Genomic DNA, 16,537 nt, shown 5'->3' with positions numbered 1-16,537 from the left:
GAATTATCACGTTATTTTTAATTTTGGGAAGTGCCCAAAATTTTGCTTTCCCATCAATTTAATTTGCAGAGCTCACTATTGAGATTAATATTCAAGCCTGTGACGAAAAAAAATGAAATAAAGTTTGTATAATCAAATAATGATAAAGCTCAAAGGGGAGAGCTTAAGTAGAAAGAACTTACCTTCATTTCTGACCTTGTTTACTAAATTTTTTCAATTAAATCAGAATATTTGAACTTCATTCGTCTTCTGCTACAATTTCAAATTTCTCATTAAATAAATCAAACAACGATGGTCTTGTTTTCATATTTAATAATTATTTACAATAAACTTTGAAATACAACTATTATAGTAAAGGAAGAATAAATATTTTCATTCGATTGTAAAAAAATGTACTTTATCGTCCATAGCAGATATACTTCTATTCCACCTCTGAATAACTAAATGCTTTTGCATCGGGGAAGATGGACACAATGGACACTCCAGATATTTTTTCATATTCCAGCTTAGGTATAATTTAATCACCGACATTCATCAATAATTGAGTGAGGTTTGAACATGAAAAATAAATTCTCAACTGTCCATTTTGCCCTCTCGTTCCCTAATGACGAATTTTGCAGAATTCAAAGTTTATCAAGATGAATTTGAAGATCGAAGAGTTGTTGGATCGCAGTCGTAAATATCAAAGCGATAATTATTACAGATTTGATTAGCCAATAATGTCTTGATGACAATTTTTTATCTCTAGTGTCTTTTATTTGTGAAGAATATTTATATTTCACAGAGCTGGATGCTATTACATCAGAATAAAATAAAAATTGCATTTGAAATTTATTTCGCAACGAATTGCTCATTTATTTCACTATTCCCTTTAATATGCCGTAATTTTCTCCGTCTTCTAGAATTCAAATTAATAAATTGCATATTTATCCAGCTCTGATGAGAAATAGGAGAATGGTCTAGGAATAGGAGAAGCGTCTAACTTCACCCCTTCTTTGTGAATTTTCCCTTGATACACTTGATTACCCTAGATAATTAACCTGATAGAATTATTCATGACTAGAATACGTATTTATTTCGTGTTACAGCCATGAGAGCGTCTTTTTTCCCTCTTTATTTTTCATATCTTAAACACTGAATGCTTATAATTGAGTAGGATGGCAGATTGATTAAACAGTTAAATTTATTCTCTCGGATGAGTAGTTACCTGTGTCTTTCGCGTGAAAAAAATACTCATAGGTTTATTACTCTGGAAATCATAGTGAGGTACTGCTGATTATCATTTGTGATGAAGATTTATTTTAATATTTACACAGGGGAGTATTTTCACTCTTCAGGAGACTATCTTGCGATTAAAATTCCTTTTCAATTTCTTTTTATTACTTGAAATTATATTTTTTTTGGGGAGTCTTGAGTATTGTAACATCCAATGGTATCTATGTTTTAAATTATGAATGTGGAAAGATAAGCTCCTCGGTCCTTAATTTGAAAATAATGATATTTGTCACTTCAAAATTATGTTAAAATCGAAATAAGGCCATCCTTCGCTTGTTCTATCCTTCTTAATCCCATTCTCTATTATCACATCAAAACTTTGAGGTACTTTTCTTCCCAATACCTATTCCATTGTCTCTTTACAGGTCCTCTCAAGTTATCTTATTTTATTCTGTACAAATGGTTTATCTTTACTTTATAAAAAAATTATATCTCTCAGTTCACACCACTCTTTCCACTTTTAGTGAAATAAATTTACAACAAAAGAATATAATTCCCGCAGAGAAGTGATAAAACACGAAAAAAAAAATATATTTTTCATACTTTCAAGCCGAATTAATCACGTTTGATCACTTCATCACAAAAATCGTTCTTTATATTTGTGAATGATTAATGCCACAATGAGCGCATTAACATTTCTAGCTACAAAACAGAAATATCGGCATAATATTACAAAAGCAATTTCTCGCGTCAAATGTAGCTTTTTTAATGGATAACACTCGTGGGATAAAAATTCTCCATGTAGCAGCTCTTTCAAAAATCCTCTGAAATGTTCACGACTTGAACACGAACACTTGGCCACAAACTTGGAATTTTTCAACTCATGAAATTGTTTACTTGGCCTCGAGAAAAGCCACTACATGATTTTCCTCTTGAACTTCCTTTGTCTATCCAATAATATTATTTAATAGCGTTGTTTTTCACTCAAAAAACGGTCTGGTGATATTATGTCGACTTTTCTCTCAGTGCATGAGTATCCTAGAGCAATAATTCTTCCCACAAAATTTATTTTCGAGAAATAAAATTCAACAGCGTAACGAAACGATTCACGTCGATGTGGATTACTGGTCAGCTTTTATGAAAAATATCTCCGGATCTAAGAGAGATAGTGGAATTTGTGTCAATACTTTTTGTAGCTCTCAGTTCGATCTGCAAAAAATATAATCGCAAAGAGTCTATCATCTTGCTTGGATGAGGAAACCTTTTTCAAAAACATCGTCGAGGACTGCATCGATTTTATCGGTTTTATCGTTTCAATACTGAATTTTCGGTGACTCATTTTATCGAAAAGACTTTCCCCCAGGACCTCCTCAATTTGTATCTACCCAGAATACGCAAAATTAATTTGATGAGTATCGATACTTCTCGTACTAAATTGTTTATCTCCCTCCCGAAGCTCATATACCGCAAGAAGAAACCACTCCCCCAGGACAGCATCAAAGTTCTTCGTAGGTGTCTCATCTTATACGTAAGAAACTTCTCAACTTGCTGATCATACGTATGAAATCCCATTTATTTGCACGAGGAAGTCTCAAGTACGTGACACGTACGGAGGCCTTCAATTTTTAGCTCAGCTCAGCTCAGCTATCATAATACTCTTTTTGAGTTTTATTTTTCCATCGTTAGAAGTCACTGGGGTATCGGTGACAAAGTTTAAATTCTCGGTTGTTTCTCATGGCGTGGGTGAGTCTTTGCTCACACTATGTCGACCGAAAATTCCATTACAGTTTCGAAATGCTCTTAATGATTTTTCTATTTCCAAAGAGGAGGTGAAATTTTTTTAATTCGTTTATCGGTCATTTAAGGATATCCAAGTGTGTCCAGCAGGTAAAATGTTCCAAAACCTGGAGCTCAAGGGGGTTCAAATTAAAACTGCTATTTCATTTAAAAACAGAAGAACATTTATAGAAAAAATACCGAAAGCACTTGGATAGCCTTAACGCTGGAACAGAACAAGGAATTAGCGCTCATTAGTTTTTCGTTAATATCTTGTAATTTATCAGAGACAGCAAAATTTTCATCAATACCTTTTTTGTAGGTCGCACAGCGCTCTGTAAAAAAGGTCTCAACGAAAATTTTCACATCTCTTTCAGATTTCGGGATATTTCCAAAAACATCTGGCTACTCTGACTCGCTAATTAATTAAGTGCTGACTCACTATTATTATTCTTGCTCCAGCCATTATTGACATACGACCTAGATGATATTTGACTTGGACTTCGGACAGGACTCCTAGCTGGATAATAAACACAAGGGCTCTGTCTTGTGCCACCATTCAAATGTACACTAGAGTGATTACTCCTCGGGACAGTCGTATTAGATCTTTGCAGATGGCACCGTCGTATTGAATTTCTCAGTTCAATATTCGTGGTGTTCGTAACCATCGATTCATCATTGGTTTGAAACTCAGGACTGTCTCTGCCGGCTCCAAAGAACTTGGAGCTGCAGAACAGTCGTATGAATAATCGTTTGAAGTTTCTACCGAATATAACGTAAACGATGAAATTAATACTGCTGTTTATTGTTACGAGGAGATTACCAGCTTGTACCAACCAGGCTGGTGGCAGTACTTGAAATTTTTCGAATACATTTGACGCTAATGGAAGGACATTACATACTATGAAAACTATAACTACGCAGAGGAGCATTGTTGCGAGGTTAATCTCGCGTCTCTGGTGACGAGACAGTTGTTGAAGATCCCGGTTTGCTTTTCTGACCTGTAAATAATTCATGTATTTTATGCAGTGTACACCATTAATCGTTGCCTTAATTTTTTAAGATTAATTTTACTTCCGGGTGGAAGCATTGTTCAAATCTAATGGGAAATTCCCCATTTTTTTGTGAAAGGATAATTAATTTTGCCGTCAGAAGTTTGGATATGTTTTTCGCCATTGGAATGAAAGCAGTTTCCAAATTGTTTATTTGTGTTTAATGTCCCTACGAAATTTCCATACGCTCCATATAAATAATGATTCTTATGCTTTTTCCGATTGAAAAAGGAAATTGCCGATTTATTACTCCCCAAACTGCTATCAGCGAAAAAATCACGAACAATTGTAGCGATAAATTCCTTCTATTTTTATAGGTGAGAATTTCAAAACGATTTTTAAACCAAAAGTTTTTCAATTTTTCCGTTGTTCTAATAGAAGCGAGAGCATTGGGGAAAAATGGGGACAAAGGGGTATTGTTTCCCCTCTCGCTCGCTCTCGCCTGTTCTCTTTGGAACTTTTTCTCAGTCTTTTTTACTCTTGGCTACATTTTTCTATCCTGTGTAACCCACGGCGACCAGTCACCATTATACTTTTCGACGGCAAAGCTGCGGATCTGGCGCCCGTAGCTTGAGAGAGAGACAGAGAGGAGTGAGAAAAATATGTTGCCAAAGTGCCCCCACGGGGTGTGTATACCCCTTATATATACTGAGAGGGTAGTAATGCCCGTGGTGGTACTATGGAATTTTCCGATTGCGGGATGAAACAAAACTTGTATTGCATTCATTTCAGTCGAAAAATGTAAATTCACCATCGCCTGACGTAAAATAAATTGATACATTTTTTGCCTATTTATCTGGGCATTTATATGTCTGTATGTAGAGTGTGTAAACAAATTATTTTCGACTATTCGCAAACTAATGGAGGAAAGCGAATTTTGTACCCTTTGAATATTGTTGAGCTCTATCCATCTATTAATGAAAATTAAACCGATTGTTGATGTTTTCCGGAAAACGATTCAAGAAGCTTTTGCTTTCCGCTGAGTTTTTGAAGTACAGCTCCGAACCTAAAGGAGATAGAAAAGTTTTCGTCATAACTTTTTTACAGCTTTCAATACGTTCTACAAAAACTCTTATAACCAAAATTTTTCTATCTCCCTTGAATTCCGAGTTATTCATTGAAAACCGGCAAATCGTTAAAATCCACGTAAACTGTTTTACCGCTTCTCTACAGACTTCTCCACTTGCTTTTCTCAGCGAAAAACATTCTGTCCTCGAGTTCTTCGTGCACTGGAAGTATTCGTTATCAAAATCTTAATCTGTGTGGGAGCAGAAGTTCCAAAAAAAGAAATAATTGCAGGTAATACTCCTCTTGTTTTTCCGCACTCAACTCTATTGTTTACTGACAATTAATGAATGTCATCGACAAGTAAAAAAATTCCCCGATGAAAAATGTTAGAAAGGCTGTCTGCCTCAGCGATCTAGCACCCACATAGCGACCCCTCGCAGTTTGTTTTTACCTTCGAACTCTCTAAAAGCAAGGGGAAAAGTATCTGCTCGGCGAAAAAATTTGATGGCAGAACCCGATGAGGTGGAAGTTTGACTCCGTTCCAAGGCGAAGAAATTTCCTTGTAAAGTCTGGGTGAGTCGTTTCGGGGCAATATCTATTCGAGTTCGCTCTTCGTACGTATTACATTTCTAGTGAAATCCCGTGGGAGAATGGAAACTGGGTTATCAATTCGCTGAATTAATACCCCAAGACTGTTTTGGAATTTTTTCTATTCGTCGCTGCTCGAATTTTTTTACTGTTATTTATCTGTATCGTGGGACTTCAATCTTTGACAACTGAATATGGCACGTAATTAAATCTAAATTGTGCAAAAAATAACAATTTTTACCTTTTTAAAGAATAAATGAATAATTATCATTATCATTATCATAATTTCATAATAACCCGAGTACTTGGAGACCCTTAAAGTGGTGAAAATATTGAGTGAAAATTTCCCACTTCCCAGAAACATTAGAGAATGGAAGAAGCCGCGGATTATAAAGTCCCCTTCGTAGGTCAATATAACCAAAATGACTGAAACGATAAATAAACAAACAGAATAAGACTTACCCTTCTATAAATAGCGATGTTAAACACCACAAGGGCCACAAATGGAAAGGCATAGTATACGAAAAAGTACATCCAATTCACATAAATAGTTATGTAAATATCGCTTGATCGTAAAATAGCTGGGACAACGCAGTACACAGTGACATTGTATTTCCAGTGGATTTCCTCCTCGAGGTCTACCTCCCAGAACCTTGAACCAGAAGCAAGAGTAGAAACAGAATAAAATTTATCGGTAATGCCTTGAATAAAATCACTGATGTTAAATGAGAATGGAGCACCACTCACTTTGGCATATTGTAAATAATCGACACAATGACGATGCAGAGAACTGCTATTCTTGCTCGTCCATATGTGCAAAATGACCTTGCACGCAGTGGATGACACACAGCAACGTATCTCTCCATTGTTACTGTCAGTGTCAGGTACACTGTTACCATCTGGGCCATGCAGGACAGTGGATATAAGTATCTTACTATTTGGGGAAATACACCAAATTTGTAGTCAAATAGGAGTCCGGTGTATGCATAAATTGCCGGCAGCCCGTGTATCAGCACCTGCTCAGAGAAAAGTAACGTGAGTTAGATTGAAATTTTGCATCAATTTGCATCTGAAAAAAATTTATGCAAAACTCGTGCAACTTTATTTTCATTGATCAATTCAGAGTTTAATTTTGTGTGAGTTTCCCTTGAAATTCTTAATCTAATTTAATTTCTCCTCGATAGAATAGCAAAATAAAATAGAATAATTGACTTGAAGAAAAAATAAAACGTGACCTCCATGCATTCCTCGATACTACCGAGCTTTTCGTATATATTCAGCACCCAAACAACTATAATAAATTAGATAGAGGACGCAGATTGGAATCATTAAAATGAGAAATGAGACTTTCAAAGGTCACGCCCGTATCAGCATCTGCTCAAGAGTAAGTAAACTTCCTTATACCACAATTTTGTGTGAATTTATGGAATTTATGGAGTGACAAGTCGTTTGGAATTTTGCGGACTTGAATTTGTAAAAATTTCTCAATTTCTCAATTTCCTATGAAATTAAGAATTTCATTATTTCCTACCCTTTAATAGGATTCAAGATAGCCCGCGTGGGAAATTCTCCAGAAGCTATCCTTAAAATTCCAATTTTTCCCAGGAAAATTACACAATAAAGTGAAACAGAATGAAATGACTTGCGTAAAAACCACTCGAGCATAAAGACCACTTGTTCCTCGATAACATCGAGCTTTCCGTATGCACTCAACAACGAGCCAACCCTGATAAGCCAAGATGGAGACTCCAGATTGGGTTGATTCTGCAGAGTTTACGATATCGTCGAATTGAAATAAAAAATGATACTTGAATTTCACACGTCATATACATCATCGTCCACATGATAGCCCATAAAGCCATATATACTTGCTGAATATGCGCAAATACCGATGAAATCACAGCCATCCCCCGGCAGAAACCTACCACTTTATCGCCATTAAATTCCCCTAAACTCCGTCAAATACATTTTCAATAAAAAAATAAACTATCCGCATGTCTGTAAACTCCCTTCCATCCCTCGAAGCTCTGAATAAAAAATATCAATGCATCCGGGTCTGGAATGCACGTCATTCTCGAGGGCATACAGAGAAATGCTTTGAGGTTTCGTTGCATTCTTCAGTTGCATTCAAATTTCTCTCCCTCTGAGCTCCAAAAATGCTGGCTCCTTCCGAGATATTGGGCGATTGTGGGGTGTACATAGTCCCCTTTACATAGCCAAAAATATTGAAGTGGATTTTCACTCGCTTATCAGTCCATTTATTTCCAACAGTTCTGAATTTTACGAATACCGGGAAAAAATCCCTTTGAACTCCCAGCCCTTTTTACTCAATTCTATTCATCAGAGTACACGAATAAATTCCTCGATAATACTCGTATTCTCTTTGGCAGAATGCGAAACGAAAATCAATGGAACGAGTAGAAATAAGTGAACTGTAAATATCAGAAGTCCCGTTGATCAACCCCCATTCATGCAGAATTTACTGGCGATCGTGAAAACGAAGCACAAAACATTCACGCTAGACTCTCATTTGCAGACGTAGTGCACGAAGAGCTTTGGGTGATTCAGCATGCAAACGATCCTATGTACATAGATAACGCGACTGAATTTTACGAGTGATCTTCCGTAAAGTATGCAGAATATCGAGTATTGGTTTGGTGAAGGGTTGATGTTTCTATGGGAATAAGACCTTCAGCCAGTCGTGACTATCAATGCATTTTTTATGAGCTATTATCCTTTCAATCAATTGAAACTTCAAAAAAGTCTGGTTATTCAATCACAATGAAATGACATCGGTATCTTTACTGATCAGAACATAAATTTTTCTAACGATATTATCTGGCTCCAATTGGTTTTATCTACAGATGTAGGTTCATTCCCTTTTAATTCACCCTTCACGTGTCAATAAAACCTTCAAAAGCTATAAAAGCCGATGGATAAATGTTTTTTTCACGCCTACCCCGAGTCAGACCCAGGATTTTATTAATCCACAAAAAATAATGGTCTGAATTCAAGGCGAACTTCCCACAGGATAAGAAAAATATTTGAAACATGATCTTACCGAGGCAATGATGAGAACTGTGTCACACCTGGCGAGTCCAATGAGCAGATAATTGATGGAGGATTTCATCTGCGGTCTCGACAAAATAATCATCGAAATGATATTCCCAAAGAGTCCAAACAGCCCGACGAGATTCAACAGAATTCCATTAGTGATGAACTCGAATAAAGCACCATCGTTGAGTTCAGCGTTGCACTCTAGTGTAAGATTACTGTCTCCATGAAGACTAACAACTGTTGAATCATAATTAGTCCAATCGCTTGGGAATTCAGTGGTGACATTCACCGTTGTCCAATCCAGTTCCATCATGCTTTCAATTATTCAGGGCTTTATTTTCCTTCTTCTCTTTCGGGAAAATTTTATCAACAACTTGGCCTCGTCCTCTTCGTCGTCCTCCTCCACTTCGGCCACTTTTACCCTGGTCTTTTGACGGCGCTTCACGTAACCATCGTCGTTTCTCTCACCGTGCAGTTGTAGATGTCTGTCCAGCCCCTTGGGCTCCCGCCTCTCTCTCCTCGCCAGCCTCTCACTTCGATAGCAAACCCACTCCAACTGGAAAAATCTTCAGGGATCTACCACTGCACTCCCATTCTTCTATTTTATTCAGAAGTTTTGTTACCTCTAGTTCAACTTTCGTATCGCAATGTGGGCTTTTTCGTTGAGTTCGGCAGACGGTTAGTTTTCAAGACGCGTTTTAATATCCTGAAAAAATAAAATATAAGTTTTCGGTGGGGAAGTCCTGTTTCTTTGGATAACAGTGTTATTCCATTTTTGTTGAATCACTTCTCGGGTTTACCTTTGATTTCAGGGGCTGGTTGAGGCGTATCTGGAACAGAAAGAGAAAAATGAGGCGAGCTTTTTTATTGTATTCTCAATTTATCACGTGCAAAGGAATTCCAGAGGGTTGCGATTTTATAAGTGGAAAAAGCCAGTAGAATTTCATTTTCTCCTAATATATATCTCCTAAATTTAAATCTCGTAGACTTCTAGAAATATTTTTGCGATAGTCTATCGTGAAAAATTTAATTATCCTGCATTTGATCCGGAACAATTTGATATTGAATTAAATTTATATTCACAATAACCGCAACTCAAGAGCGACTTACTTTTAATTATCAAAAATTTCTGAAGGTGTGTATGAGCGCATGGGAAATGAGAGCCGAGTATTGTTTACTCCACAAGTGAAGGAAATGAGATTTGTCACTTGTGTTACCGATGTTTTCACACTAAATATCCCTTCATTCTTCTACTCCCAGGCAAAGCTGGAAAATCGATCACATCCAGACGCATTTTAATGCCGATATGAAGACAAAACCCATTGAAAAATAATTAAAATAACTGATGGTTGGATCGACGTGGCAATTTCTCGAGGCAACAATTCAGTGGTTTCATTATGCAGTATGTCAAACTGCCTAACACTCGTATACAATGTGAAATTGCTCCTCGCATTTCCCCATCCTGTCTGTCTACCCTTCACAGTTGAATAAATCCTCCCGTGCCGACAGCCTACGAAAACAGCCCCATTTCGATGGAATGATTTGTCCAGCGTTAAATGAAAATATTATGGGGGATATTATTTTATTCAAGCGGGGGTAAATTGAGCGTAATAATGGTACTCGTAAATCGACAAGTGTCATGGATACCCGCGAAGACACGGAAGTATGTGCTTGGGATATTAATGCTTATGTCAGTGCTCGTGATAGATTGTGGATTCACCCAGCGCCGTGTCTGACCGGTGCACGTATTTTTCCACTCACTTCGGTGTTTCGATAGAGGCCGGGTGAAATTGAAGAATGAGTAACAAGGGTTGAATGGAGAAACCCAAGGTGATAGAGTTGTGCTTCGGCTTTTTTTCCACATTGGGTTGGAAAAAATGAGGTTGAATGCGGTGAAGTGATGATGTTTCATTTGAAAAATGAGGAATATGATCGATATCTCGGGGTACGAACGATGGCGAGACCTTAATTTATGTCCGGATGGGAATGTTTGAGGGAAATGAGTGTCTTAAGTCGACTTTAACGGATGACTACACAGATAGAAAAATTCGATAAAAATCACCCGACCGTTTGGTGATTGTGGTCATTAAAGAAAAATTATCCAATTGATTATTAAAATTTGTTGTCTGCTTGAGAAAAGTTATTCAGGGGGAGCATAATTTAACATAACATCTAGGGTCCTGCGAAATTATTCCGAATCGTTCCATAAAATTAGTTTTATATTAAATTGACGCCCGGGGCAATTGTTAATTAATTTTTTAAAAATCTCTAACAAACTGGGTTATTGGCCTCCCACTGTGTCCCAACTAGCTGCCTCCCATCGACGTCTAATATGAATAATTAGCACAGTAATGAAGCAATTAATCACACAGGGGCGCGAAGATACTGAAAACTCCCGCGGAGGCTTCATCAGCCTAGATGAACACTTTATTCACTTCAGGTATCTCATCATTATGGGTGGCTGTTGTCATGCGAATACGTCATCGTGCTGCTGTGTCTATCACGATTAATGCTCACCGGTAAATTAACACGGCCGATCAAAGGCTCAATCGTCGAGGTATTATTCTTCTTCACATTCAGGTCAATTCCCCCAGACTCTTCACTATTTTTTACTCCAGCTGTTTGTTGGTCAACGGGGCAGACTCATTCGTCATGGATTAACGAGTGTTTGTTTCAGTGTTTTATCTATTTATAAATCTGAGTAATCGCCGGATTTATTAATAATTCGTTTGCTGTGACGAATTCCCCAACAGCTGGTATTGTACTCTCACAAATCATCAAAGATCCTTCAGTTCATAGACTTTCCTTTTTTTGCAAAGTCTCACCATCACCGGATTATGTCGGACGGTCTTGTCCGTTATTTATTTTTGTTTAGGAAATTTTTCCTAAACAACGTATATCGGTAATTAACAATTTTTTTGAACTTTCAATTGCAGTGTTGAGGAGAGAGAAGTGAGGTGGGATTTTTTTTTTGACGACTTGTTGGTTGGTCCATTGAATATAATGTGAAATCGTGCGACCTCGTGAATGACGAAAGAATTCACGGTAGTGATTTTCGGTAGTTCACTGTGCCAAACCCATCCAACATGGCACGGAGATTATTTTGGGTAACATTCTGCGTCTGTAAGAATTTTCATCTTACGTATCTTCCAATTTCTCCGTGACATTTGCGATATTCATGGGGAGAATGGATGAATTTAATAAAAGATTTGGCGGTGAGTGAAAGGCGATACGTGGTTAAGCACATTTGGGAGAAGAAATTCTTGTGGGAGAGTGATTTTTGGAAAAGCAGGTTTTTCCGATTTGGCATATGGAGCCAAATATTGAATATTGGAGGAAAAAATGAGAAGCAATATTCGGAGGAAGATATACTACTGGAGGAACTTCCATGGAATGAAAAAAATGTTCTGGTCTTCTGAGAATTTGAAAAAATTTACAGCCAATTTTTGGAGAGTGCAATCCTGAGGGATAACTTTTTTGGGTAATTTTATTACTGAAGGACTCTGACGTTGAAAGCACAAACGCTTCACCATTCCTGGATGAACGTGCTTCGACTATTATCCGATTGGTTCTCCGAGGTTGAACCCTTCTCCCTTGAAATGGAATTACGATATCCAATGAAAGGAGTGAGCAATGTCCCCTGATACGTGAATAAATTTCCCCAAAGTTACACGTGGAAATACGGGAATCACGACTGAGGTGGAACAAGTCGTTTTCTTCGAACTTAGCAATGACCCGACTGGCTGACGCCATTTTTATTCCTTTTACACTTGATGCTTTCTCCGACATCAACACTGAAACTTGCATGTTATTACTGTCCGCCAGACCTCTCTCCTAGGACGTAAATCTGCATCAGCTTCATGAAGTAGATAAAAATTCTCGAGTCGTTAAATCCAGATAATTTTTTTTGCACTTCAGACGAGCAGATAATCCGAAAATCACGTAATTTTTAATACACCGAATTCAATTTCATGCAAAGGGAATATTCAATAAAAATAACGCCATCCTACTCCTAATTCTGACGGAGAATCTAATGATTTTTCAAGCAAATTGTGCTGTCTATGGTAAATAACTATCGATTTTCCAATAAAATATAAATTCTCTGAATTATATTGTTGTGAAAAAATTACAACTGATCCTCTATCACTTATCCATTAGTCCGAAAGTGTTGTGATTCTGTCTGTCTGTCTGTTTGTCTAGTTAAATTAACAAAAAGCAGTCACACTTCTCTTTAACGTCTGATATTCACGTTCAGCTATTCCCCAGCTATTTTTACTCGGACAATACCGAGTGGGGAGTGGAGATGCTGATGAGTACAGTGACCTTGAATTTCGGTATTTAAGAATGTGCCAAATTGTGTTGATTCAATGGACGTAATTCATCAACACGAAGTAATTGGAAGTACTTCGTCCTTTCCGCTCATGCGTCACAAGGTGATTATGGGAATGGAGATGAGTAATTTGTTTGTGTATCACTTGTCTCTGCATTGACTGGTACCCCAGTTTTCTGGGATTTTTCTAAATTAATTTCTCAGACTCGTCAATACCCCAAATTAAATGGGGATGACTCCCCCGCAGAGAACGCACCCTCTCGCGAAAATTAAAGGTCAAGGGTAGAAGAGAATCCTCCAACGATAAGCATCTGAAATTTACCATTGAAACGTACGAAGAAATAGCCATTATCGAATAAATGGAAAGGAGTTGGGTGAAGAAATTGCAAATTCTACGCAATACTCGTGGAATAAAAATAAACAAAGTGGGTTAGCTGCGGTGGGGCACATAAAACGTGAAATGTATGGGTACAATGGGGATAAAGCCCGATACACGTGTGATGTGGCTCGTGATCGTGAACGGGTGGGATATACTTAATTGTCTTTTCGGTTTTCCCCTCAATTTCCGTCTATTCTCGATGCCGGAACGTACACGGGATAAATTAGCAGACAAATAAAACTAGGGATGAGCTTGTGCTCGTCGCGGGGACGATTGAGCTAATATCAGTTATCCTTTGCGGACATAAATTAGGGGTCAATTGTACTCCCTGAATAACGTCATTTCGTCCGGTCGAATAAATATTCAAAGGACTCGGGAATTGTGCATGCAAATATTTTAAATTGGATTTTGTTGTTCAATTTCGAGTTCTGAGGGTCAGTGCGTAAAAGCGCACTCGACTAGTGGAATATTTTCGATTTTTTTTCCCGGGGCTTGTGAAGTTTCGATTATTTTTTTCAATACTATTCAATTGTCAATGTTCGCTTTCCAGGGGATGCACTGTAATCGTGCAAAGTTATTTTTATTATCCCAAAAATTTTGTATTTTGTACTGATAAAAAATACAATGAAACTTTATTCAGTTTAATAAAATTGTGTGAATGAGGAAGTAGAATGGGATTTCATTGCCTGAAGGCAATTTTTAGGCAGAAGTTGAATTTGCTAGAGAGAAATTTTTGACGGAATTTCAATTAGCGAGTGTTTCATGCAATTTTTCATATGAAAATTCTCTTCGTAAATAATTACCCGGGGCCAGAGCCTCACGTACGAAAAGAAAATACGGGATTGCAATGGCATTGTGGCCACCTGTACCATGTACAATGTAATGCATCTATAGTGGTAAATTGTAACTGTAGTGGAATGCTCGAAGGTAATATGCAAACACGTTATCACCTGGCATATCTGCCATTTCTCCTACCCACATGCACTGTTGCCCCTTGTGAAAATTTCTCGAGTATAACAATAACAGATATACTTTCATACGAGCTTGTGTCCCCTGGTGAGGTGATCAGTTTTATTTAGGTAGCTCTGCAATGGACATTCTCCCGATGAACATCACATGGTGGAGGGAATCTGCTTGTGCAATAAAAAATTCCGTCCTACGGCCACAATTATGTGACAGGGATCTGACATTTTTTGTTCCATTATTTCGACGATAATCCGTTCATTCGTGAGCTCCTCCGATGATGGGAAGTCGATCTGGAGGCTTTTCAAAGGGATCATCTGAAATCGAAGAGACGGAGAGCCTCTAGATAACTGGAGAGCCATGAAACGTCTGGAGGGATTTACTCTCATTATTTACCCCTTAGTTATTTATCTCACTTCTCGCAGTTCGCAGGGGCATGTTGGCTCTCCTCAGGTACTCTGAAGTTTCCCCGGTACCGCAACCTGATAATGGGGAAAACACTGCCAGCAGATTTAAGTGCATTCCACCAGACTCACTGGAATATGTAAATGATGCGACCAAAGTTGCAGTTTCACGGGCATTAAAATCATTTTACGAGTTACGTTTCATTCGGTAATGGAGATGTTGAAGAAGTCCAAGAAGTGAACATACCCCAACGAGGCAAATTTATATCTCAATGGATTCCATCAGAAGAATTTCTCTTTCATTGACATAATAAATAACTCAATAAGAAAATTTCAAGATGACGTTTTTTTTGTCTTTACATCACAAAAATGTGAAATAAAATTCACGAAGAATTTCACCCCTTTCGCACTGGTAATTTTAGCTCTCGATGAGAGCTACGTCGAGTGAAAAAATTACTATCGTGGATTATTCGATTGAATAAACGAGTTAAATCATTTCTCCTCACTGAAACGGTCAACCTCAATGTATTAAGGAATTGATTGAAAGCGCTTTCTCCCCCCTGAGATTTCTAAACCATGTCCATAATCGAGTCACTCATATATGGTGGGACGAGGTCTATTCAGATATATCAAATGAAGTTATGAGAATTGTTTGGGGAAATTGCAGCTATGAATGATAGACAGATATTAATTTATCGATTTTTGGTCTGATGCAAGCTTCTCCATTTTGTGTACGTCAAAGGGAAATCAGCAATGGTACTCTATCCCTGTACTGTCTTATCAATTCACTGCGGGAAACGATAGCCCTGGAGTGACGTCAACCCTTGACGTTGAGGAAGACTCATGTCACAATTTATTCTTGATTCAAATCTCCAAATATTCTTAATAGTGACGGATCGCGATAAGAGTGATGACAATTGCGCATTCACGGGAGGGGGGGGGGGGGGCTCGTAAATCAATTATATCGCCCTTATTCCCATAAGTTCCACTCAAAGTGCCCATTTGTCTAAATTGGATGATCTCAGGGACACAAAAAATCACATCACACTTCATTGAATTGACAATTTGACGAGGAAAATATTTGATTTAAATCGTCGAAGAAATTATTCAAGATAAAAATGTGATTCTATTCATTGCCCATGGCATCACAGTGTAATCCGAATAATCCGTCGAACTTTGTCATAATTGTGAGTAAATAAGGATTATGGCGCCAATCAATCCCCTCCCCCCAAAATCCAATGAGTACTCGTTCAAATACGATATCTGTTGAATAAATCGACGGGAATCTGAGATTATCCCGGTGCTGGAAAATAATTGGAGATTCTCCCGCAAATCAAAAATCCATTCGACTGCTCGGAATTACGATATGATGAGCGATGAAATAGGGCTCAGAGCCGTTGCGAGCAGTCACTTAGAAAAATCGATCATTGGAAAAAAATTATCTTTGGAGGTACTCCATACAGAATTATCCAGTGAAAAATTGTATCGTTGAAAAGGACTTAACGTTCTTCACTCAGAAATTAATTAAAAGATTTTTTTGTGTGAATTGTGAACTACTTAAATTATGCAAAAAAATCCGTTAATTGCCATCGTCAATGTATTTGCAATCTGTCCTGAGGAATTTTTTCCTGAATGAATTTACTCTCAGTAAAGTTACTAAATCACTGAATGAACAAATTATTCAATAAATGTGAGCACTGTAAATGTATTTTGAACTGAGAAATGATCTCACATAAAAAAACTTAGTACTTAATAATCCTAAATA

At 37.6% G+C, this 16,537-nt stretch overlaps 1 protein-coding gene and 1 long non-coding RNA gene across 9 annotated transcripts in view; one reads left to right on the top strand and one right to left on the bottom strand.

The window, feature by feature from the left end:
- Positions 1-295: 295 nt before the first annotated feature.
- Positions 296-16,537, bottom strand: part of LOC135160841 (FMRFamide receptor) — a 52,821-nt gene continuing 36,579 nt past the window's right edge. For 2 of the 8 annotated variants that reach the window (XM_064117905.1, XM_064117912.1), the window contains exons 2-8: positions 9,497-9,526; positions 9,320-9,402; positions 8,701-9,252; positions 6,387-6,655; positions 6,102-6,291; positions 3,434-3,992; positions 296-3,217 (exon numbers count right to left, since the gene is read on the bottom strand). In XM_064117905.1, coding sequence (XP_063973975.1) covers positions 3,156-3,217; positions 3,434-3,992; positions 6,102-6,291; positions 6,387-6,655; positions 8,701-9,009 — 1,389 coding nt within the window. In that variant the 5' untranslated portion in view covers positions 9,010-9,252; positions 9,320-9,402; positions 9,497-9,526 and the 3' untranslated portion in view covers positions 296-3,155. Of the gene's footprint in view, positions 3,993-6,101; positions 6,292-6,386; positions 6,656-8,700; positions 9,403-9,496; positions 9,527-11,213; positions 14,360-14,445; positions 14,686-14,764; positions 14,904-16,537 lie in introns of those variants that run through there. The other 6 variants (XM_064117909.1, XM_064117908.1, XM_064117907.1 and 3 more) reach the window with 5 other exon arrangements.
- LOC135160863 (uncharacterized) lies at positions 6,537-7,993 on the top strand. The gene is made up of 3 exons (XR_010298641.1): positions 6,537-6,674; positions 6,824-7,023; positions 7,181-7,993. It is a non-coding gene; the product is annotated as an uncharacterized LOC135160863 (long non-coding RNA).

This window comes from Diachasmimorpha longicaudata, chromosome 3 (genome assembly GCF_034640455.1).
Source record: "Diachasmimorpha longicaudata isolate KC_UGA_2023 chromosome 3, iyDiaLong2, whole genome shotgun sequence".
Lineage (NCBI taxonomy): Eukaryota > Metazoa > Arthropoda > Insecta > Hymenoptera > Braconidae > Diachasmimorpha > Diachasmimorpha longicaudata.
Note: the sequence above shows the minus strand (reverse complement) of the source record. Positions and strands in the feature narration are given on the sequence as shown.